We start from the raw sequence: 25,265 nt of genomic DNA on the forward strand, positions 1-25,265 counted from the left end.
GCCCTCATGGAACGTATGGAAGGTATAGTCTTAACGGGGCACTCAGACAATAACCACATGCCTCTTTCATGTAATATCAGGTGCGTTGGAGAAAAAGCAGCAGCCAGGGGCCACTTTGAATAAACCTGGGCAAGAAAGGCCTCTCTGAGCAGACACCTTCATTCGAGCAGATTCCTGAATTAGAATGAGGTGCCAAAGCTGCTCTTTTCTAGGACTGCTGTCCTGGTGGAGGGAACAGCAAGGCGAATGCTCTGAGGCGGGAAGGTACTCAATGTGCCCTCAGCGAACCGGGAAAGAGCTAGAAGGTGAGATCACAGTGGGAGCCGGGACCTCCTCATATAGAGCCTGGCGAGCCACACGAAGGCTTTTGGATTAAATCCTAATTCCAAATACTTAATTTCTCTGATTCATTTTTATATGATTTAATATCATTTTTCCCCCTCCAGAAAGATTGTCTTACAAAAGCAATGCAACTAAAGTATAGGCGATTATAGGTATTGGGAAATGCTGAAGCTCTCAAGGGATTATGAAAAGTTGGTTATTACCGTGAAGTATTTCTGAGTCACACCAACCATGGTGATCCCTCTTGTAAATAAAGGGCTTTCAAAGGAAAGAAGGAAGATGTGGGTTTCCCAGGGAGGAACTGCTCTTAGAGTCAGGGCAGTGAGCTCAAGTCCTGATCTTCTGCACATTTCCTAACCTCTCTGAGCCTCAGTGTCTTCATCTGTGAAGTGAGGATGTTGGGCCAGCTTATCCTTCTGGAACCTTCTAACACGCTGGGATTCTGGGTGTGTCTTGTGCTGGTAGGGTTTGGTGTATGGGTGTTTCTTTGTGGCTTGATTGACTTGGGGAGTGAAAAGTTGGTTGCCGAGGCTGCCAGTGGCCAGCCTGTTGCGTTCCCGACCTCACCCGGCCGGCCAGCTCCTTTGGTATCGGGAGCTGGGGTGCTCGTAAAGGGCGCAAGAAAGAGTTTGGTTTGAGTGAAATCTTCTGTGAATGAATATGCCTAAAAAATCCAAGTCTTCTGAAAGTAGCCTTGTGAGTTTGTGTTTCCTCCAAGTATGTGCTTCAGCTGGCAGTCAGAAACCAGAAGAACTCTGTTTGTTGTTACTCTGAAAGATGGAAGGAACTTTCCCAGCCATCAGTCATGGGCTTTTAAATAGTAATAGTTCAAATCCGCTTCGGGTTAAGGGCCTTGAGAAACATCCCGGCCTTGTCTCGAGGCATTGAAGGCTTGTACAACTTGCTGAGCGGTTTTGTAATAAACGAAACCTCTGTCGCAGGCTCTGTTTGCTGCAGTGCTTGGGTTACATTTCTTTCCATTGGAGACCACTGGCGACCCTAATCAGCCCCAATGAGAAGCCTGTGTTTGCTTTTTGGCCAAATACTTAGTTTTTTGTAGTTTAAACTTTGTTTATTAAAGAGCCGTACAGCTAGTAAGTTATATTATGTGGTATTTCACAATTTGCAGAGTGATCTAACAAATAGTGCAGTTTCTCAGCATGGTGTTGAAGGGCCAACTCTGCAGGCAGAATGCTGAAGTCAAATCCAGGCTCCCCTACTTACTGGTTCTGGGACTTCGGGCAAGCTTACTGGACTCCTCTGTGTCTCAGTTTCCTCCTCTGTAAAATGGGGATGATGATAATTACCCCTCCCAAGGCTGGTTGGGGGGTATAATGAGTTAAAACGTAACTAGTGCATTGTATTTCAACAGATAAGCTGCTATTATTATTGATGCCGATGTTTCTTAGTTGCCCAAACATGGTTTAGAGGTGAGGGAACCGAAGTTAGGTACCTCAGCCATGATGACACAACAACAACGCAGCAAACCCAGCCGTGGTATCCCGGCCTCCTCACTGGGTTTCTGCTGGTTCTTCCTCTGCACCTTCAGGATGCCATCCAGCTGCTGTCCTGGGGCACTCAAGGTCATCTTGGTCTTCTCTTGGGAGTGGGAGGGAGGGAGGAGGAAGAAGAAGGGGGGTGGTTAGTGGGGGAGAGATCGGGAGCCGCAAAACTCTGAAGCACAGAAACCTTGGGAACTTTCCAAGTGACAAAAACAGAGAAATTCCAAATATCAATAAGCAGCAGAGGCATCAAAGGATCATGATGTAAATCTTCAGGCCATTCTGCCTTTTAGTTACCCCTCTGTGAAAGGGCCAAGCTGAGTTTTATAAGCAAAGCTAAACATTGCCTATTATAATGAAACTTAAAACAGCATCGATTCCTTTTTTGTGGGATATATCCACAAGATTGCTTTCAAGGCTTAAGGGGATTATGTTTTCAGAAGCGGTTTGAAACAATAGGTACCTTGGTAAAAAGGATGGTGTGAGGTTCTTAACTCATCCTCCGTTTAGAGCAGCGCTTTGCAAACAGTTATGTGCACGGGAGTCAGCTGGGAAACTTGTAAAACACAGCTTTTGGGGCAGTGATGGGGGGGTGGGGTCTGAGAGCCTCCATTTCTAACAGCTTCTGGTCTGTGGTTCACTCTGTGAGTATCCAAGACTTTTAGGCTATTGAAGTGCGCTCACTTCGGCTGCACTAGAATCTGGACAGCCACCCTGCTGTATCCCTGGGCAGTGACAAGTGTCCTTGTCGCTGGGCCTGGAGTTAGAGGAGTGGATAAAGGATTTTATATCCCTTCCTCCTCCACTGAATTCTGAGACCTGTCCAAATGAAGAGGTAAACAAGCCAGTAGAACCTCTCATAAAATATATTGCTATTGACTCTTGAATGACATTTCTTGTCTTTGAGAGGAAGGGCCACACTTTTTAATTAGGTGTAAAAGCCTGCAGAGACAAAGCCAAAGGATGTTCTGAATTTGTTTTGCATTCACTCTTCTGTTCCTCTAAGGGGAAATTTCAGCTGACGATTAGTTGAAATAGCTACCTCAAAGCGTTCATTAAGAAAGACTTAAATGTTTCTTCTGTGGAAAATTTAGGTGCAATTAAAATTCTCATCGCTTAAAATTTGGCAGACAGTACCAAGTCCTGGCTAGGATGTGGACAGATTGGAGCCCTCATGTCGTTGATGGGGATGTAAAATGGTGCAGCAGCTTTAGAAAACAATCTAACATTTCCTTAAAGCCGTCAACATGGTTACCATATGGTTCAGCAATTCCACTCCTAGGTCTGTACCCACTAGAATTGAAAACAGGTGACCACGCAAACACTTGTACAGAAATGTTTTAGCAGCATTATTTGCAATAACCAAAAAGTAGAAACAACCCAAGTGTCCATAACCAACGAATGGATAAACAAAATGTGATATATCCACCCAATGGAAGGAATAACGTACTGGTACGTGCTACAACGTGGCTGAACCTTGAAAACAGGCCAAATGAAAGAAGCCAAGCACAAAAGACCACATGTTGTATGATTCGATCTTGATGACATGTCCAGAATAGGCGAATCCATAGGTACAGAAAGTAGGTTAATGATGGCCAAGGGTAGGCATGGGAATGGAGAGTGAATACTAATGGGTACAAGGATTTTTTTTAAGCTGATGAAAGTGTTCTGGAATTAGATAGTGATGTTGGTTGCACAACTTTGTGAATATCCTAAAAACAACTGAATTGTGCATTTTAAAATGGTGAATTTACGTACCTTAAAATATATCTCAATAAAAAGACTGAGATCTGCTCATGATGTTTTTTCAGCCTTTGTTTAATTTGTCTTGATAGAATTATATCGCAGCACCATGCATTTGTATTAAATGGTTTATCCCGGAGATCCTCAACCTGGGCACTACTGACATTTTGATATGTTGATATTATTGACATTTTAGACTAGTCAGATAATTGTTTATTGTGGGGCCTGTACATTGTAGGATGTTTAGCAGCATCTCTGGTCTTTACACGTTAGACACCAGGAGAATCTACCCACCCCCAACCCTGTGAATAATCAAGAATGTCTCCGGCTGTTGCCAGACGTCCCCTGGGTGGGGCAAAAATCACCCCCAGTTGAGAACCACTGGTTTATCTTTAGTCTTCCTACTAAAAGCTTAGATCCATGAGGGCTTTTTTTTTTTATTCACCATGTGTTTCTCAGTGCTTAGGACAGTGTCTGGCACGTAAATACCGTAGTATAGTAAGTATACGAGTGAATTAATATATTTAGCTATAGCAATTTATAAAAATATACAACTATAGAAATATCAAAATTATCCCATGCTTGGGTTAGGTCTAATGCCCTAGAATTAACATTGTCAAGAACAGTCTCTGTTTGGGGGCGAGGGGGGGCCTGTTAATGAGCCTACTACTTTGCCTGCCCGCCTCACCCCAGTCTGCAAACTGTCTTTATCTAGAGGTGTGTTGTTCTACCAGCTATCCAGGGCACGGGCCATTAAAGGCCACCAGCCATGCTCTTCATTAGTGGTGTGCTGACCTGGGGCGCCATCTGCTCCCTAAGCCTGAGGTAGCCCCACAGATGCCCATCTGCAGTCCAGACCAGCACCCACCAGTCCCAGGGTCTGCTGCCTTGAGGGGACTGCTGCCCTGAGGGGACTGCATTTGTCACTGCAGAGGAAGGGAAACCTACTCGCTATCATTTACAAACCTAGGTTCTGTCAGTGACTAATCATGTTTTCCCACCCAACTGAACCCAAGTTTCCACTTGAGTATCTTATTAAAAGTTGGCTCTGCTTCTCGTTCACATTCAGAGGCTAAATGCTAATGACTTGTTGCTGCCAAACCCTGCTTTGGGGATTATCACTTCTATGGAAGGCGCTGGAATGTTAGCAGCTCAAGTGTGAGCATTAGACAAGGCTGGTCTCAGATGGCTTTCTTTTTGGTCATCTGTGACTGTCTACAAGTCTCTTCTTCTTGCTTTCCTCTTCCTCCTTTCTTTCCTTCTTTCTTCATTTCTTAAGCAATGACGGTTCTGACCTAATTTCTGCTAACCTGTCTTTTCTGAACACTGAGACAAATCCTTTTATTAAGCAACATGTCTCAGACTCTGTGCCTTGTCTTGCGTTGATGAGGCTCTGATAATTGGTGGTATTTTCTTGGGTGTTTACTACATGCTTCACGTTTTGCTAGTGCTTTTACACAGACCTCATTGATTCCTCACAGCACATTTAACAGGTGTGATGATGGTACTGTTAGCACATTTTTGTAAAGAGCTATTTTATTTTAGAAATACATATTGAAGTATTTATGAATGAAATGATATGACATGAGATTTGCTTCAAAATAATGGTAAGGGTGTAGATGAAACAAGGTTGTTTCGCATTCAAGTTAGACATGGTATTGGATACAAAGGATTTCATTGCGTTATTATTTCTCCTTTGTAAAGTGCGTATCTTTTAAGTGTATGTGTAGACAAGTTCAGAGACAAAAAGTTAATGAAATTTGCCTCAAAATAATCCAGTTGTGGCAGGGGAGGAGGTAGAGTGGATGAGTTTATAGATAAAGTAAGATCTGTGACTTTGAGTCATTGTTGTTGGTTTTCTGTTTGTTTTCTTTTTGTTTTAGCTTTATAAAAGGTACTGTTTAATTCTTATCCTCTACTCATAAATAGGTCTTTTGCCTTGGCCAATATTTTAATAAACTTCTTTATGATGTTATTATGCCTGGCCTGAATTAAATAAAAAATCATAGGAATAAAGCAACTAAGAAGTAAAAATATCTAGTTGTCACTTTTTTAATACATTTTTAAAAAACTGGATGTTTGTACCTTTTGACTGCCTTCATCTAGTTCCCCTTCCCCCGATCCCCTCACCTCTGGTAACCATAAATCTGATCTCTTTTTCTATGAGGTGGTTGGTTGGTTGGTTGGTTTTTGAAGTATAATTGACCTACGACACTGTTAGTTCCTATTACACAACATAGTGATTTGATGTTTCTGTACATTCCAAAATGATCACAGTGATAAGTCTAGTTACCATCTGTCACCATACAAAGATATTACATAGTTATTGACTATATTCCCCACGGTGTACACTTCATACCCCTGACTCATTTATTTTGCCACTGGAAGTTTGTACCTCTTAATCTCCCTCACTTATTTCTTTCCTCCCTCCACCCCGCTCCCCTCTGGCAACCACCTGTATCTATAACTGTTTCTGTTTTGTTATGTTTGTTCATTTGTTTTTTAGATTCCACGTGTAAGTGAAATCATACAGTATTTGTCTCTGCCTGACTTATTTCACTTAGTGTTAATACCCTCTAGGTTCATCCATGTTGAAACAAATGGCAAGATTTCATTCTTTTTTATGGCTGAGTAGTAGTCCATAATATATATACACACCACATCTTTATCCATTCGTCTGTTGACGGATAGTTATGATGCTTTCATATCTTGGCTATTGTATATAATGCTGCAGTGAACACTGAGGTGCATATATCTTTTCTAATTAGTGTTTTCATTTTCTTCAGATAAATACCCAGGAGTGGAACTGCTAGGTCATATGGTAGTTCTATTTTTAATTTTCTGAGGAATCTCCATACTGTTTTCCATAGAGTCTGCACCAATTAATATTCCCGCCAGAGGTGTGCCAAGATTCCTTTCCGTCCCATCCTTGCCAGCACTTGTTACTTGTTATCTTTTTGATAATAACCATTCTGACAGGTGTGAAGTGATATCTCATTGTGGTTTTGATTTCTATTTCCCTGATGAGTGATGCTGAGCATCTTTTCGTGTGCATGTTGGCCATCTGTATATCTTCTTTGGAAAAATGTCTGTTCAGATCCTCTGCCCATTTTTTTTTTTTTTTTTTTTTTTGCGGTACGCGGGCCTCTCACTGTTGTGGCCTCTCCCGCTGCGGAGCACAGGCTCCGGACGCGCAGGCTCAGAGGCCATGGCTCACGGGCCCAGCCGCTCCGTGGCACGTGGGATCTTCCCGGACCGGGGCACAAACCCGTGTCCCCTGCATCGGCAGGCGGACTCTCAACCACTGCACCACCAGGGAAGCCCCTAGCATGTGAGATTTTGTGTGAACCTTTTAAGAGTGGAGTCTCTATTCCCACAGCCCTCTGGCTCTCCCGAAAGTAAGCCCAGCTGACCTTCAAAGCCAAACATTCTAGGGGCTCATCTTCCTGGTGCAGGGCCACTGGGCCAGGGAACCCAGTGTGGGGCTTGGACCCCTCACTCCTTGGGGAGAAACTTTGCAATTGTAATTATCCTCCTCTTTGTGGTTGACCCACCCAGGGTATGGGTCTTGACTATAGCACATCTCCGCCCCTCCTACCTGTCTCGTTGTGGTTCCTTCTTTATATCTTTGGTTGTAGAAGATCTTTTCTGCTAGTCTTCTGATCTTTCATTAATAGTTGCTCTGTAAATAGCTGTAATTTTGGTGTGCCCGTGGAGGGGAGGGTCTTTCTACTCTGACATCTTCTCTAATCAAAACATTTTTTAAGGCTGAATTTGCCCTTATAAATATTTAATCTGAAAATGTGCACAGAAACCTAATAGTTCTTCCTGTGGATGATCACACACAAAATACCTAACACTGGTATCATTCAAGGTCCCAGTAGGAAACAGGTAGCACTCACATAGGATAATTGATGGGTGGTTAAGAAAGGAACTCTTTATACACATGTGGTCAGATTAAACCAGCAAGGCTGGAAAAGCAGCCCTGGCTAGTAACAGTGGGAAAAATTTCACCACCACTGCTACCCACACCTGAAGAGGCAAGGAGAGAAATCAGTTACCAAAACCCAGAAAGAGCTGCAGCTGTAGCTTTGGAAGAGCTGGCCCACAGAGCTGTGAACTTCACAGAGGAAGTAGAGGAAGGCAGCCAAGTCATCCATAGAACAGCATGTCGTGTTCATCAGGGCACATTTATCAACATGCAGTCGTGGCCTACACTAATGCTTCGTTGTCACATGTGTCTGCAATTTCAATCCCCTGTTATTATAGTGTACAGCCCAGAGGTACTCCAGGAAGCCTCGGAGTAGAAAAAATATAAATATTACAGGGGGAAGAGGGTTAGTAACTCAAAGGGGCACATTGAAGAGATTCTGGGTTGCTAGCAGGAGATACGAGGAGGGATTTTGGGTCTCTGGCCAAGTTCTGTTTCTTCAGTATCAAAGTAAAAGGGGCACGTTCCATTTGTGAAGTTTTAGCAGGCTGTACAGTTACGGTATGTGTAGCTTTCTTTATACGGGGAGGGATTTTGGGTCTCTGGCCAAGTTCTGTTTCTTCAGTATCAAAGTAAAAGGGGCACGTTCCATTTGTGAAGTTTTAGCAGGCTATACAGTTACGGTATGTGTAGCTTTCTTTATACGTGTTAAACTTCAATCAAAACTTCTGCATCTATACATACTTTTATGTTTTGTGTGTGTGTGCACGCGTGTGCATGTGTGTGAGTGTGCTAATTACTAATCCTGGTACTTTTATCTTTAGCAAAAGATATGGCTGTCCGGATCATTTTGATTGAGGTCTCCCCGGTCATAGGAGATAGCAGAATGAATAGCTTAGAAGCAAACACATAGATATTAAGAAGATAAATATTAATAAATATTAGAGCTTAATAATGCGGGGCATTGAGATTCATAGCCTTGAAAGCAGAGCTCAAGAATCGAGGCTCTTAATGGTGATATCATGTCCTCAAGAGCAATCTAATTATGGAACATATCCTGTTACTAAAACTGGGGAGATTTTAGAAACCTTCCACAGTGATTGAACAATTCACTGCTTAAAGATGAACTTTACTTATGGTAAAGTTAAGTTACCCCAACAGTACTGAAAACAGAGGTGTCATTGTAGTGCCTTCTAGGGAGGTTCTTCGGGTTAAGCCGTATTTAATGAGGGATTCCATTTAAACAAGTCACCACGTTTCCAAGTCATTCCAGATGATCAGAGTTTCACCGTAGTGTGTAATCACCTACAGAGTGGATTTGGACTGTAAAGAAACGTTACACACAAACTGCTGCACAAATGCAGAAATAGTTGGTGTGACCAGAGCCAGGTAAGCTTTCATTATCATTTTAAAGAGTGTTAGAGCCAGAGGGACCATCAGATATCATCTGAGCCAATCCCCACATTTTACTGTTGAGGACACTTAAGCTCAGAGAGGTTAAACTGACTTCCCAAAGATACACAGCTGACGTATGGCTGATTTGCAACCAGGACTGACCCATCCCCAATTGCTGACCTGCCCACCTTTACAAAGCCTCGTTCTCCAGAGCAGAGGTGCTGGGTCAAGCTGACTTGGGTTTGAATCGGTTTAGCTCTTGGATTTGCTAGTTGAGTGTGACCCTGGGCCCCAGTGACAGGTCCTGTCCTGTGAACAAATATTGCCTGGGTATTAATTCAGAGGTACAGACACCAAGGTGCTGCATGGCAAGTATCTTGAGAAGTTAAGTCCCTGAGATAGAACTGAGGGCGGAGGAGAGCTGGGAGGCTCCTTAACCTCCTTCTATAGGAAGGAGGCTGTGAAGAGGGAAGACCTCTGCAGTGGAGACCTTCCTGGGGTTTTTGCCTTCTCAGCCTCTGGGCCTGAGTGCCCAGCGGAACTGTGCTTTCCTTCTGCCCGCAGAAGTGCACTTTACTCCGGGATCTGCGGGGACGATGGGTGCATTTGTGGGCCTTCTCTAATGCTGTCTGCACCTGACTAGTGTAGACACCTGCCGTCTAATGGAGATGGTGTTAGGACTCACCTCAAAAGGCTTTTATGAGAATGAAAAGAGGTAATGTATCAAACCGGGTAGTTGGCACACATCAGCCACTTAAAAGTTGTGTACAACTGTTGTTACTCAGCTAGAACACAACAATGGATTTGACCTTGATATTGTTCAAGAACCTTGACCGTTGTTTGACTCAGACAAATTTCCCTTCGTAGAGTGTATTACTTAAAAATAATGGCTTTGGTGAAAACACTAGACAGCAGAAAAAAGTTGATAAATTACTTCTTATTTAGGAATCCGATCTAGTTGGGACTGGCTCTTCTTCCCTAAAGGGACAAGGAATGTAGTTGTGTCTTACTTTTTTCAAGCTTTGTCTTTACGTTGGAAGACCTAAGAATCTAGCTCCTAATCCATTACTTAATAAAAAGTGTCAATGAGCAAATTATCAGACTGCTTTGGGCCTCCGTTTCCTCCTCTTTAAAATGAGGTTGATAATAATACCTACTCACAAGATGGTTGTGGAGCTTAAGTGAGAGAAAGTGTACACAAAGAGGCCAAAACATGGTCAGAGATGAACTGGGAAGAGTGGAAATCTTCAGGAGATTATGTTACCTCTTTTCCAGTTTTCATCTTGCTGCTACAAAAGGACACGTGGAATGCCTCAGGGTCATGGTTACGCATGGCGTGGATGTGACAGCCCAAGATACTGCCGGTATGTAGTCTTTTTCTCTTAAGTCAACAGGCCAGCAGGAAAGTAGGTATCACAAAAGTGATACATATTCACTGTGGAAAATTTACAATCTATACAGATAAGGCAAAAGAAGAACATAGAGTCTACTCCATTGACCAAGCTCTGACATGGTTTCATTATTCGTGCCTTTACAGGTGTTTTCATCTTATATGTGGTTAGTCAACTAGAGACTGTATGCTTTTTATCCCCCATTAAAATTTTTTATTTTCTAAGATTATTTGTATGGACCAAGCACCTTTCCCTAATTTTTGTTTTTATGAATCATGGTATGAAGTACTGAATGGAATGAATTGTGTAGGCGCTCATTTTGTCAACTAGCTGAGTTGAGCTCTGTGGACAGAAGCCAGGATCCTAATGTGGACCAGCTGCCCATGGTCTGCACCCCTTACTGTGGTTTAGTGTATCTGAATCACCTGGGAACTGGAGGGGAGGAAGGGAGGGAGCGAAAGGGGGAAAGGAGAGCAAAGAAAAGAATAAACAGTGCACACACGCAGACACACACAAAACCCCACACATATATACCCAAACTCTACCTTCTGAAATTCAGATTCCATTGTCCGAATGTTTCCAGCCAATTGGTATTTTTTGTAAAGCTCCGAGGTGATTCTAATGTGAAGCCAGTGTTGTTAGATGATGATTAAGGCAAACAGAAGAGGAAGTGTAGTCTTGTCTTTTATGAACGTCATTTTACAGGAAGGAGCCCCTGGGGTCTCCAGCCTGGGATTCTGCCCCTGTTGGCCACACCAAAAGATCAAAGCAGCTACTGATGGCTTTTCATTTCTATATTGTACATGGAAATCTGTCTTCTAATAGGCTTTTGGTGGTTTTTACTGGAATATAAAATCAGTCTATTTCATAGTCTTTATTTAGGCTTTTCATTAATCCGTAATGGTTCACTTTCCCTTCCCCAAAACCCTGACACCTCAGAGTAGTCATCTTGGGGGCAGATTAGTCAATCAGGTATTGTGAAAATATAATTTTTTCAAAATATGACTGGAAAACCGGTGTTTTGGAATTGTTTCCATAAAGGCTGTGGCATTAAAAAGAAATCATCTCAGTGTTTGGGAACCTTTATTCTTTGAGAATAGATTCGTTTTTTTAGGACAGGCCAAGAGCCACTTGACGTCAAGTCAGATAAATCAAGTGTCAACCTGGTAAAAACCATTTTTGGTCAAAAATAGTGAGTGATTGAAGTAACCGAATGATTTTCCTGAGCAGAAAGCTCCAGAAAATATTGTGAGAAATGGCAATACCAATAGAAGAAAGAATGGTTTCCCTAAGTGACCACCTTGAAGGAAACACTAATCTATGTTGCTAATTAAAATCATCTTTAATCCCAAGACCCAGTTATTTTGTTTTTAAAGTTTATTGTTACTACTTTTAAAGTTGTACCACATACACTCAGAGCAGTATGAGTGACTACAGTCGCCTTGATGAAACATATGTCCTCTTAAGTAGACAGGGTTTCTTCTCTAAGAAAATCACAATCTAGAAGAATTTTCTTAGACTGAATATATTTGAGCTGTAATACAGTTTTGTTTAACTGCATTTGATGTTAAAAAACAGATTAGACAGGAATCTGGTTATTTCCATCATAACCAAACATCTCTCCCCCATATTTTTATTAAAGGGAAAAAATGTTTATGGGCTTCCCTGGTGGCGCAGTGGTTGAGAGTCCGCCTGCCGATGTAGGGGACACGGGTTCATGCCCCGGTCCGGGAAGATCCCACATGCCGCGGAGCGGCTGGGCCTGTGAGCCATGGCCGCTGAGCCTGCGCATCCGGAGCCTGTGCTCCGCAACGGGAGAGGCCACAGCAGTGAGAGGCCCGCGTACCGCAAAAAAAAAAAAGTTTCTTTAATACATGCTCATTGTAGAAAATTTGGGAAATACAGAAAACTACCAAGAAGATAATGAGTGCTTCTACTCCAAGAAGAAAAAAATCTTACCGTTTAGCTATATTTCCTACCAGATTTTTCTGGCACATTTTTACATAGTTGAGATCACATTATATAATAAACTCTAAATCCTGCCTTAAAAAAAAAAAAAAGATTACCATGATCGTTTTCTGCACTAAAAGCTTTTAAGAAGCGTAGTTTTTTGTGGCCATCTAATACCACGTGGGTGGAGTTTGTATTTACTACCAGAGCCCTCACTCAGTTTCTGAGAGCCTGGGGAATTGGGCAGTGAGACCTGGACACCCCAGTGCAGTTCCCTCTTCCTTGCCAGCTGAGATGACAGTGCCCTCCAAGAAGCTGGAGGGGAGGACTTCCCTGGCAGTCCAGTGGTTAAGACTGCGCTTCCACTGCAGGGAGCATGGGTTCAACCCCTGGTCGGGGAACTAAGATCCCACGTGCTGCAAGCCATGGCCAAAAAAAAAAAGAAGCTGGAGGGGACACTGCAGACCCATCCTGGATGCTTCTCTGGGCTGGTCAGTGGGAACTGCCACAGCCCATTTCTTTCAACTCTGATTGAAACTGGTAGAATCCACAGCACTTTGTAGCCCCAGAACATCGTCCAAACATCCCATGAGTTGGAAATGTCTCAGAGCTGCCGGTCACTTCCCTCTTGCCTGACGTTAACAATGAGGTCAGCACTCTGGTCCTTGGGCTTATTGTTTTTACTTAGTCTGAGTGAGGCACTGACTTCTTGTGATTTCTTGAAAACATGCAAAGAGAACACAGGAACAAAAGAAGGAAAAGCGGCATGGATAAAAGTGCATAGAGAGTCTGTTGTGTTATGTAGAACAACACTTCTCAAACTTTTTTCTGTTACAATGAACCAGATAAACGTGATGGCCTTTACTGCTCACATCCTTCCTGTCGGCTCTATCACCCAGTCCCACCTCTCCCTCTCAAGAACACGTATCAGAATCCAAGGTTAGGACAAGGACATTAGTCACTGTGCTTTAGTGGTCGTCATTTGCCTAAAACATTTGACGAATGAACGAATTAAATGGCTCTGCTCTCATAGGTTGTCTTTTCAGTAAACCTACCTGAAGTATTGCCATATTATTACTAAGATATAGTTGTCTTCAATCCCAACAGCCACTGAGAACTCATATGAAAATCTGTTACCATAAATCCAACTGCCCTATAGAGTTTCTGAAAAAAACCTGCTTTCAAAATATATTACACTAACCCTTTTAATTCTTTTTATCCACAAAGTCTACAGGATGATTTTAAACTGGTGATTGGATTTAAGTTCAGAAGCAAAGGGTTTTTAGCATCTATTTCTTTATCAACTATCCTTCCACATAAAATGCTTGGAAGTCCGACCAGAGACTTTTTTTTTTTAATTTATTTTATTTTATTTTTATTTGTAGCTGCATTGGGTCTTCATTGCTGTGCGCGGCCTTTCTCTAGTTGTGGAGAGCGGGGGCTACTCTTCGTTGCGGTGCGCGGGCTTCTCATTGCGGTGGCTTCTCCCGTTAAGGAGCACGGGCTCTAGAGCGCGGGCTCAGTAGTTGTGGCACACGGGCTTAGCCGCTCCACGGCATGTGGGATCCTCCCAGACCAGGGCTCGAACCCGTGTCCCCTGCACTGGCAGGTGGATTCTTAACCACTGTGCCGCCAGGGAAGCTCCTGACCAGAGACTTTTCATAAGTGCTTTACAAACAATCTTAGGAGCAGAACACTGTCAGAAGATAAGGCCTTGGGTACAGTACAGTACATCTCAATCATCATTTTAGATAGCCTTTGAGGCTTAGGTGAGATAATACGTGTGGGCATCTTAGCGCCCAGCACGCAGTGAGTGCTCGCTGCCTTTGGCTCCTATTTTATGATGATTATTGCTACTTCATCCTCATCACCTTTATTCTCTTTTACACATCAGGCTTTTGCAGAGGTTTCACATCTTAAAAAAAAAAAAAAAAAAATTGTGATCATCCCCAAGCCAAATACTTTCATAGTACAAATCAGAAAAAGAAACTCCCAAACTGTCAGAAGCTCATGACTTATGTTTTTGGTTTGGGGGGGTTTCCCCCCATTCCTTATTGTCTGTTTGCCAAACAACGCCATAGGCGTATATATAGCAATCAGCTGGGAAAGTCCACACCTAAACTGGTAGCGCTGACTCTGAACAGGGCCTGCGTAATTGTCCAGCGCCTCTCGTTGCTTTGTTTGCTCTTGTTCTTCACTGATGTAGGAAGTGGCGTTTCTGTATGTTTCTTTAGAAATCACTTCTCCCAGATTTCTAGGCTTTTTTTTTTTTTTTTTTTAATGGCTGCAGTTAGCACCTGGGAGGACGAGGAGGTTGGATTAAACAGAAGCATTTACAGAAGATTGAAGAAGACCAAAGAATCTTCTGTTTGTTATCTCTGCTTATCTGAAGCATGAGCTTTCAGACTCCCTTTATTAGCAAGCGTATGCATTTGACACAGTGTGATCCAGTGGCTTAAACAAGATAGACTTTTCTGTCTCTCATTTGAAAGTCCCAAATTGGTATGGCAGGTTGGCTACACAACAAGGGACCCAGACTCCTGTTGGTCCACCATCCAGGGTGTTGCCTTGGTCCTAATGACCCAGGTTGGCTCCCCCTGAGTCTGCATCACAGTCACAGTGGGCAGAAGGGCAAGCCCAGCCCACAGAGTGATCTGTGGCCACACCTGGCTTTAACGGAAGCTGGGAATTCTGGGCAGCAAATTATCCAATTAAAAATATAGAAGGTTTTGCTGTAGAAGGAGATGGAAACAGATTGAAGGATGATGTGCAGTTTCTGTCACACTCCCATATCTAAAGTTTTCCCTGATTCCTTTGCACACAAAACTTCTTTTCTCATAGAAGAAGAGAGGCTTAGGAAAGCGAGAACTGAAGTATGGAAATACCCTAATGCACAGAGGTCTCAGGAGGGGGGCACTTGAGAACCCTTACTCTTTCCTAGGGTTTCAGGTGCTGGTTTAGCTTTTGTTTGGATTTCTGGGTGGCCCTCCATTCCATTATGCCCCTAATCCCACTCACATATGACACCATGTGAAGACACAGACGGTAATATTCATCTTAAAATTCAGGCACTTGAGAGAATGGGTCATTTAAAATGTTAATCGCAAATTATAGCCCACTAAGTGTATTCCGTATTTTCATTTGGATTAAAGGCGAACCAAAGAACGATTGTATGATTTATAGTCCTTTATTTGCTGTTCACGCATGTGTACGGGATGTCAGGAGGGCCAACCGTATAACCTGGCCGTGAAAATATTTCAGGCGATACACCCACACACAAAAAAATCTTTTGATTCTATATAAAACAGTATGCAAATCTACTTTGTGGAGATTAAGGGATAATTCAAAACTCTGTTTAATAGTAAGAATGGTTCTTAGAAATCTCCTCTATATATGTATGTGTGTTTGTGTAAAACTGAATCACTTTGCTCTACACCAGAAACTAACACAACATTGCAAATCAACTATACTTCAATAAAAAAATACAGATTTTTTAAAAATTATTTTTTATTGAAATATAGTTGATTTACAGTGTTGTGGGGTTTTCTTTTGTTAACTTTTATATTGGGGTATAGTTGATTAACCATGTTGTGTTAGTTTCAGGTGTACAGCAAAGTGATTCAGTTATACTATACATGTATCTATTATTTTTAATAAATAAAATTTAAAAAAGGAAATACATCTTTTATACCCTGATCTCGCCCCCGGAACTATAACTAGGTGAATAGACTTATGCTTCAATGATTAAAAACTTGATGTAAAGGTAAGCATTTCTAAGAACAGAGTTGTTTAAATATATTTGAAGTTGTAAATAAGAAACAAATTAATTTACACTTTTATTGTTTATATTCAGCATTCTGAAACTCTGGTTCTTAAATAGATATTTTAAGCCTTACCTAGTCGAGTATCATTTAATTCTTTCTTTTTCTAAATGTGTCCATGTTATAATCTGGAACTATAATTTCTCAAACTTCAGCCTTTTGGTGCTTGTTCATGTCTCTGTGTCTTATGACCTCGTCGGTTTAAAAATTTGTCACCTACACTTGAAGGCTGTGTTCTCAGTCCCATCAGTAGTAGTTCCTCCACTCTATGAGTGAGTTCTTCTCTGTTTCAGCAGCACTCTTAAATCACTGAATAAATGGTTGTTTTCTGAGGTGGGTTGGAGGGTGGTGTTCATGGCTACAATGGCTAGGTCATCCTTCTTAGACTCTTTCAATAACAGGATTCTTAAACCACCTGGAATAGCCCACGACTCTTGACTTATAAATAGCCCTGGTCTGTTCACGTATAGAGTTCTGCTGAGATGCACTTGAATTAGGGTTGCCCTGTTATTTTCCTATAGGGAAGTTGCTTCCTGATATTCCAGACAGATCCACAGCTGAGTGGGGGCCAGACTTATGCACTGGCTCGTTTCAGTGAGGTTCTGTCACTAACATATTCTCTCCAGAAAATTTTGCATTTGGAAAGAGAATTTTGTTTTAATGGTAGCAGTGCGAGACATCTCACTCCAGTGTAATGTTGTCCAGGGAGTGATGCGTCATTTGAATTTTGAGACTTTTAAGTGAAAAATGCTTTTGTGCTCCTGGTTAGGAAAACACATCACAGGGCCAAGGAATAAGAAAATTTTGTTTCTCTAGAAACACAGCGCTTACTTACTTCCAGGTGTGACTAGAACACTTGGAGTGAAAAATAAAAGCCTGTTATTTATTTTATGCTGAATTCTTTAAATCTCCCTACCCTCTTGTCTTTGGAGAACTGTGCCTTTTTCCAGTGGGTGCTATTTATGTAGAAGAGCTTTTGTCCACAGGGTAGACAAAAGTTAAGGCATTGCATACACGACATAAACAGTCTTCTACTTACAATCAGGATGGGTTCCAGAAGTTCATCTGTAAGGCATTTGTTTAAAACACAGAATGTGCTTGTCTTTAGAAACACTGGTATAAATGATGGTTGAGGGCCAGGCTAACCCACCGAAACCTATTTAACGCATAATGTAACTGAACTCACTATTGTGTGTTATACATCCTGAAAGGAGGGGGTCTCCTGCAGTAAAAGGAGGAAGGGGAAGAGAAGATCTTTTGTCTTCCTGCTTCCAAGGGTCTCAGTCCCTCATCTCCTGACCTTCCTCACCCTCATCCACTTGGGAGGAGGTCAGAGGATTCCTCGCGTCAGTGTTCTACCCCCATCAATTAACTCCCCTCACACGTACCCAGAAAATCTCTGTGCAGCGACTCAGAGAAGAAGGAATCTAATCTTTTGACCTCACACATGCTTTTGTGCGGCCCACTGTGGTCCTAAAACCCCCTAATTTGAAATATGGTATTTCCCAGCCATATGATAACCTAATAATCAGTGGATTTCTGGTCAGCGTTATTATAAAGACTAATTCAGAAAGGAGAAATGGTATTTGGAGACTGGACCACCATATAAAAGAAGCTGTTCCTCTAAGCCAGGGGTTCTCAACCGGGGGTGATTCCCACCCATCCAGGGGATATTTGGCGATGACTGGGGACATTTCTGATTGTCCCAACTGGATGTCCAGTGGGTAGAGGCCAGAGATGCTACTCACCGTCCTATAGTACATAGGACCACCTTCCACAGCTTCAAATGTCAAGAGCAGTAAGGCTGAGAAACATGCTTTAAGCCTGTTCCCAAAGTGTGGGTTGCTTACAGGTGTTACATTGGGGGTATCTTGGTCAAACAATTTACAGATGCAGGATTTAGGAGTTTCCTAGGTGTATTGGGTTGGCTGGCAGTGGTAACTTTGGTTCCCTCCCTCCAAATACCACTCCGCAGACACCTGTAGTGGACATACCCTCTAATTCAAATGAGCAAATGTGTATCGAGAGCCTATTATGTGCCAGCAGTGCTGCAGGCTTTTGGGATACAGAGTTTATATTCTAGTGGGGAAAGGAGAGCAGTTAAACATAAGAGTGTGTGTGTGTGTGTGTGTGTGTGTGTGTGTGTGTGTGTGTAGGGAGAGAAAGGAGTGGGGTGGAAAGGGAGAGTTGAAGGTGCTGGGTGCTATGAAGGATAAAAGAATGAAACAGGAAATAGGGTTAAAAGAGGTGGGGGAGGAACTGGAATTTTAAGTGGTGAGGTCAGGAAAGACCAGAGATGAGGTCAGAAGACTGTGTTTCGGTGGCATCCGAGGGAGGTAAGAGGGCAAGCTGGGTGGTTATCTTAGAGGAGGAGGGTCCAGGTCAAGCAAAGAGTAATTTGCCAGGGCCCTTGGGTGGGAGCCTGCTGGTCTAGTAGGGCTGCCTCTAAGCCCCTCTTCCATAGAAACTCTGAGGCCCATTCGGTGGTAGCGGGGAGGCGCCTGGGTATAGCATTAAAATTTCCTAAAGTAATCTGGTCACAGAAACGTCAGAGAGTCTCATGTTGTTGTAATGTTCTGTGAAGGGAGCGTGAAAAGATGCTACTTTGCTAGTGTGTTGTTTTTATAATCCTTTTCCTTCTGCCATGTAAGAACTTGGGACATCTGAACTCCAGGTAATATCCATGCAGAGCTGGAGCACATCTGGGGGAGGGAGAAACGAGAGGTGGAAGTGGGGTTTCGTCGGGTGTTTGGTGTGCTCCCTGCTGGCTCGCTGGCTGCCTTTGCTGGGTTCCTGGGATAGTGGCAGTCGTGGCCTGGTGTGACTGTTATGGACGTGGGGCGTCTGGCACCCGTGCTGACAGCTGAAAGCAGAACTTCCAAGGTGCATACCAGGAGTCCACCGCAAGCTTCTAGCCCAGAGCTCGATTGTACCCCAAGAGGACGGCAGCTGGCATGGACTCTGAATGTTATCCAGGGGACAGGATGCTCTGTGTTCTCCCCACTTTTGTCACACTGAACTTTGCAGAGAAGTTGAGGCCTCATTCTCAAGAGTAACAATTCCGGGCTTCCCTGGTGGCACAGTGGTTGAGAGTCCGCCTGCCGATGCAGGGGACACGGGTTGGTGCCCCGGTCCGGGAAGATCCCACATGCTGCGGAGCGGCTGGGCTCGTGAGCCATGGCCGCTGAGCCTGCACGTCCAGAGCCTGTGCTCTGCAACGGGAGAGGCCACAGCAGTGAGAGGCCCGTGTACCGCAAAAAAAAAAAAAAAAAAGTAACAATTCCGTCTTTGTTGGAGAACAATTTATTTCCTCATAGTTGTCTTCATTACAGAGATGAGAGATTTAAAAAACAATTTTTTTTAAATCCATTTAGGACACAGTGCTTTGCACCTTGCAGCTAAGAACAGCCACCATGAATGCATCAAGAAGCTCCTTCAGGTAAAGTGGAACAACAGAAAATTATAAATGTGTCATTTTTAAAATTTGAAAGTAACCTTGTGGGTGAAAGAACAAACACATACACACGTCCTCCTTCAAATATTATCCCAGAACCTGGGTTTCCTAAGAAGCTTCATTATAGCCAAGAAGATTATTTCCGTAGCAGTTGCGCTGGTAGAGAAGAAGATCCTAATAAAAATTTGGAGTGTCTTCCTGGGATCCAGCCCTTTTCTCCGCTTTATTCAGCTCTTTCTTTCTTATTGGAAGAACTTGTACCCTTTACATAGTCAGCTTGACAAAAATTTTTCATGCTGTTGGAGATCCTTATAATACAGGATCTCCAGTATCCTAGTATTTATTCTCTCTCAATCACTAGCAGAATGCAGCTTTTCTTGATAAGCAAAATTTCAACCACTGTTTCCTTGTATGTAACTTGATGAGCCTTTAGTTCTTAGTCTTTGTTCAGGTTCTTGGTTTTATTCTTCTTTATACTTTTAGGTCAACTCCCTGGTTTGATAACCTTGCCAGGAAATTTATAGTGATTGCTTAGGGTGACTGCCGTATTTCTTTAAAGATGAATATTTCGTGAAATCCCAACAGCAGTTTGTACAGTTACTTCCAGCTGATGCCAGTCAAAATGCAAGCTGGCTGTTTTCAGGAACAGCACAGAGCAATAAAATATGTGTTTGGAGTAATGTCTGTTCTCTTGAGCTGTTGTCTTGGCCCTCCTGAGCATCGTTTGGGACCCAGCATCTTGCTTTAATTTGGCTTTGCGACTCTAATGCAGCAACATGGGCACATTCTTCAACTTGTCCTGGTCTGTTGATCTCACAGCTTCTTGTCTTGCAATACCTGATGCAAGCTACCACCAGTGCCAGCAATGCTTAACCTTAACAGGTCTTTGAAGTGAAATTCAAGAAACGTAGATCAACATCTGTGATGATGATGATTTTTATTCTGAGGCTCCTCTCTAAAGACAGTTACAATAGAACTTTTCTTCCCTGCCTCCACACCCATGGTCTTAACCTTAAATTTTTGTTTAACTTATTTGTATTTTAAATCTCCATTCCCGTCCCGGCTTGGCTATCCAGACTTTGCATCTGGCTCTGATTTGAAGGAAGAATGAACTTGACAAGCTGGAAATCCTCATGGGCAAGGACCAGATATTCTAGCCTCTAATGTAATTTTATATCTGGTTATGCAAATGGATTGGTTTTTCCCTGGAATCTTTGAAGCCTTTAAACAGTTCCTTGTGCTGTTCTAAAATTAGGCCAAAACATGGTAAGCTGTAACATGATCTCTATTCTTCTTACCACTGAAGGGCAGACAAACATTTCCACCATTGCCTGCTCTCTGCAAACTGTCTGAATTCTGTTCCTCTTTCTGGATAGTTGTTAAAACTGGAGGCTTTGACGGCCTCCTAATGGGCTGCTTACCTTGGGTCCTGCACCCCTCTGGTAACTGCTTCACTCCTCATCTGGGTGACCCACGCCCTCCGTGATGGGGCCACTGCCATCTTGTGCCGCCCCTCACCCTGCGCCCTCTCTCTCCGGCCTTTTGCTCTTACTATCTGTCTGCTGGAGAGACTTCCCTTCTCCAGTGGCTACCATTTCAAAGTTCCACCTCCTTAAGGCAATGGGCACAAAGAGAGCCTTGTGAGAGTCTTCAGATGAACTCTCCCCCACTCTCTCTTGTAGCAAGTGGTCCCTGGGCACCATGCGCTCTGTCAAGCAGTGAGTATTTACTCACAGAGCAGCCCCTATCCTGCTGGAGCTTGCCGTCTGGTAAATGAAGACAAATACACATGACCGATTGCACATCACTGAGAAGAAATCTAACAGAGTATTGTGAGAGGGGAGTGAGGAGGGATGTTCAGGAAGGCCCCTGGGGAGGAGGTGATATTTAAGCTGAGAACTCAGCTGTGTGAAGAGCATTCCAAGCAGAGAGAACAGCAAGTACAAAAGGCCTGAGGTAGGAAAGTCACTAACTAGCCGGGGAGGAAAGAAAGCCAGTGGGTGGGCTGGGGGCAAAGCGAATGAGGAGCAGAAAGAAGGGCCCAGGGGGCTTCCCTGGCGGTCCAGTGGTTGAGACTCTGCGCTTCCACTGCAGGGAGCGTGGGTAATCTGGTCATGCCGTGCAGGGAGGCCACCAAAAAAAAAAAAAAAAAGAAGGGCCCAGGCTGCAGCCTTGTGTGTCACGATGGGCAGACAGTGATTCCTCAAAGTACAGTGTGGAACTGTGGAGGACTTTGCAGTAAAGAGCAACACTGACGGTTTAGAAGTTCACTCTGTTTGTATAGAGAATTGACTAAAGAGCTGAGGACAGCCAGGTGGCCGTCAAGGTTGTCCAGGTGAGCAGGTGTTGGCTCAGACCAGGTGGTGACAATGGAGGAAGAGAGGAGAGTAGATCGGGGTGTGTTTTGGGGACAGAATTGACAGGACGTGGCAGGAGGAAGAGGAGAAGAAATCAAGGATGACTCAGTGGTTTCTGGCTCAGTGACTAGACTGATGATAGCACTGTTGACAGAGGCAGGGATGGCTCGGGCTGCGTGGCGGGGAGGGGAAACCAGAAGTGTTGGCCGTGCTGCGTTTGAGACATCAGGCGGAAATGTGAAATAGGCTGTGGGTTGTCAAGCCGGGGGCTCAGAGATGCCATCTGCTGTGTGCAGATATGGACACTGGCTGTAGCCCAGCCTGTCTGGCTTTGAATCCTGGCTCTGCCACTTACTGTGACCCGAGCAAATTACTAGCTTCTTTGTACCTCAGTTTCCTCATCTGTAAATGGGGGTAATAACGGTATCTAACTAGGATTGTCAAGAGCCTTAAAACAAATTCTTTGAACAGTACCTGGCACATACTAATAGTCAATACTTACACAGTAGTGTTGTCGCTGTTAAGATATACACTCGGGAGGCATTAGCTTCTAGATGGGATTTCAAGCTATGGGTGTGGATGAGATTACTGAGGGAGAGAGTTTAGCGAAAGAACACTTAGGAGCCCCACAGTTTTATGTTTGGCTAAAGGGGCAGGCGTGGCCAGAGCAGTGGGGGGAAAACCAAGATCGGATGGGCCAGGCAGGGCTCTAGGGACTAAAGGAGAGAGTGTTTGGAGAATAGGGAGTGGATTGCCGGGGAGAGGTTGGTAAGAGGAGGGCAAGCATGTTTGCCATCGTTGGAAACACGAAGGTGGCTGGCCACTTGGATAAGGGCCATCCCTGTGGAGTCTTGAGGGCAGACGCCCAACTGCAGTGAGTCCAGGAATAAATGGGAGACGAGGAAACATGGCTTGTGTGGGACAGTTCTTAACAGGAAGTTGGTTTTGTGATGGCGGATAGAGAATTAGGGCAGGAAATGGGGGGGAAAGGTGGGATCAAGATGAGAAATCCTAGAGCATGTTTGTTAGCTGGTGGGGAAGATCTGTTGGCGACAGAGTTGATGGAAGAGAGAGGGGATGGTCAGAGCAGCCAAGAGGTGACAGTTCACCTGTGTCATGATTACTTGGAGATGAGTCTCCCTCCCCATGAGACCCTGGGCCCCTGGAGCACAACAGTTGGGACTTAGTCATGTTTATTATACTTTTCTTAGGAAGTTGCATCATACCTTGCAGGAAAAGGGTGAACTGAATTTTATTATACGTATTTATTGATTTTTGTCTTACAGTCTAAATGCCCAGCCGAAAGTATCGACAGCTCTGGGAAAACAGCTTTACATTATGCAGGTAATTTTCATTCTCTTATTTGTCTTCTTCTGCCATGAGAAACAGTAAGTGTTCGTTTTCCTTATTTAAGCCATTAACCTTGCCATTGTTATTCCTGATGCCGTTTTCTGTCGTCATTCCTAGACATCATTCCCATTTTCCTCAGTTTGCAGATTGTGTAGGGTTTTACGGAGGAATACAGCTAGAATTCGTCAGTCGCCTGCCAAACAACTAGTAAAATTTGTCCTGGTTACTATATTTTAATTAACGTTAGGTTCTTGTTTAAGAGATATTCGTGAGCATTTGTAGATTTCAGGTAATGTGTGGTACAGATTTTTTTTTACTTGGGGATCAAAAGGAACATCAATCAGTTTTATTTATCAACATTTGGTTTTACTATCTGTCACACAGTTTCAAGTGACGAAACGTTGGTACTGAAGTCCAGGATGATGAGATTTGCAAATTTCTTTTAGTGCTAGTTGTGGAAAAGCCAAGTCCCACGAAAAGCTAAACCAAAGGTTTGCCTAAAGGCAACAACTGGCAAGCACTGCCTTTAGGTCTGGATGACACCGAAATTAAACAGTAATTTAAAACACCACTTACTTAACCATTCTGCCATCGTTTCTCTTCAATGCAACGTATGCAAACTGGGTGGAAGGTGAACTTTTCCTTCATAGAAGTGTTTGATGCCCCTGGCTGTGAGAGTAGCTTTGTGATTGGCTGTGGTTTCTGTGTCTTCTTTCTCTCAGCGGCACAGGGCTGCCTTCAAGCTGTGCAGGTTCTTTGCGAGCACAAAAGCCCCATAAACCTCAAGGATTTGGTAAGTACCAGGTGACCACTAGAGGTGCAGATGGACACTGGTGTCTAGAGCACCATGGGCTACTTACTTCTGGGAGTCACGAAGACCTTAGAGACCCAAGCATTTGGTAAAAGTCTATTGCTTTCCGACCTAGATCCTCTTGTGCAAAACAGATTTAAGTATTATCCCCGTTGGTCCTTAAACCGTTAATAAAACGTTTTGCAGCATGCACTTCCTCTGTTTGTTTCTAACGATAGACACGTGGCTTACCAGCAACCTAAATACGAAGAAGGCTTAATTTCTTGATTTTTATAAATAAAAAATAAGTCTAAATAGAAGTTCTATTATTTTCTTTTTGCACCCCACGTATTACCTTTGGTACCAGGGTTTTCCAGTTTTAAAGACCACTTGTAGCCGATTTTGACCTTGCTGGGCTATTTTGAGAATAAACTGACAGGCCTACTGCTCCTGATTAGGGTTAAATTTCTTGCTGTAGCGTGGGACTTGGCGTGTGTAAGTTATACCTGATGGGGACATTGCGAAGTGAGCATTTAGAATCTGTAAATAAATTCACGCTCCCTGAATCTCGGTACTTTATAACCAGAAAGTATTATAACTTCACAGAGATAATTTTCTAGAAATTCTGAAGTTCGACTTTGAGTGGATACTTAATCCTTAAGCAGCACTTGTATTTTTAAATATCCCCATGTTAAAATAATTGGATATATTGTAACTTTTTTTTTCCTTTGCCTATTTGAATACGTCCACCTTAAAATTACTGTCGACCCCATTTGTGGGGTATGTTCAAGGCAAGAGCAGAATAAAAGCCTCTCTTTATGGTTTACATAATTTGAGTCAGACCCCACTTCAAATTAAGGTTCTGGAAATTATCACCTATAAATTCTTCTAGTATGTTTTTTTCATTCGTTTCATACTGTAATGTTGAGATTCTTAATCCATTTTACATAGTTTGTATGAGTTGGGATCTAATTCTTTTTTCTAAAGGAATTGCCAATTGTTATATTAAACAAATCACTCTTTCCATCAGTCCCTTTATCTAGTCATGTGTCAGTAATGAACAAATAAACTCTTAACATATGTTTCGATACCTAGTAAGATTATGAAAGGGTATGCTTTCTGAGAAGACTGGTGGCATGGCAGGATACTAGAATATGTGTAGTTCACTAGAAGAAACTGCTTAGAGCAGTGGGACCTACAAATGCCATATGGAAACAACCCTTCATTTCTCCAGAACCA

The 25,265-nt window shown here is 43.1% G+C and overlaps 1 protein-coding gene across 1 annotated transcript in view; it reads left to right on the forward strand.

Annotated features, from left to right (window-relative positions):
- The window catches only part of RAI14 (retinoic acid induced 14), a 51,265-nt gene that overhangs the window by 8,955 nt on the left and 17,045 nt on the right, over positions 1 to 25,265 (forward strand). Inside the window, exons 2-5 of the mRNA XM_065875453.1 lie at positions 10,189 to 10,277; positions 19,450 to 19,514; positions 23,173 to 23,230; positions 23,959 to 24,029. Coding sequence (XP_065731525.1) covers positions 10,235 to 10,277; positions 19,450 to 19,514; positions 23,173 to 23,230; positions 23,959 to 24,029 — 237 coding nt within the window. The 5' untranslated portion in view covers positions 10,189 to 10,234. The remainder of the gene's footprint in view (positions 1 to 10,188; positions 10,278 to 19,449; positions 19,515 to 23,172; positions 23,231 to 23,958; positions 24,030 to 25,265) is intronic.

The sequence above is a fragment of the Phocoena phocoena genome, chromosome 3 (genome assembly GCF_963924675.1).
Source record: "Phocoena phocoena chromosome 3, mPhoPho1.1, whole genome shotgun sequence".
Classification (NCBI taxonomy): domain Eukaryota; kingdom Metazoa; phylum Chordata; class Mammalia; order Artiodactyla; family Phocoenidae; genus Phocoena; species Phocoena phocoena.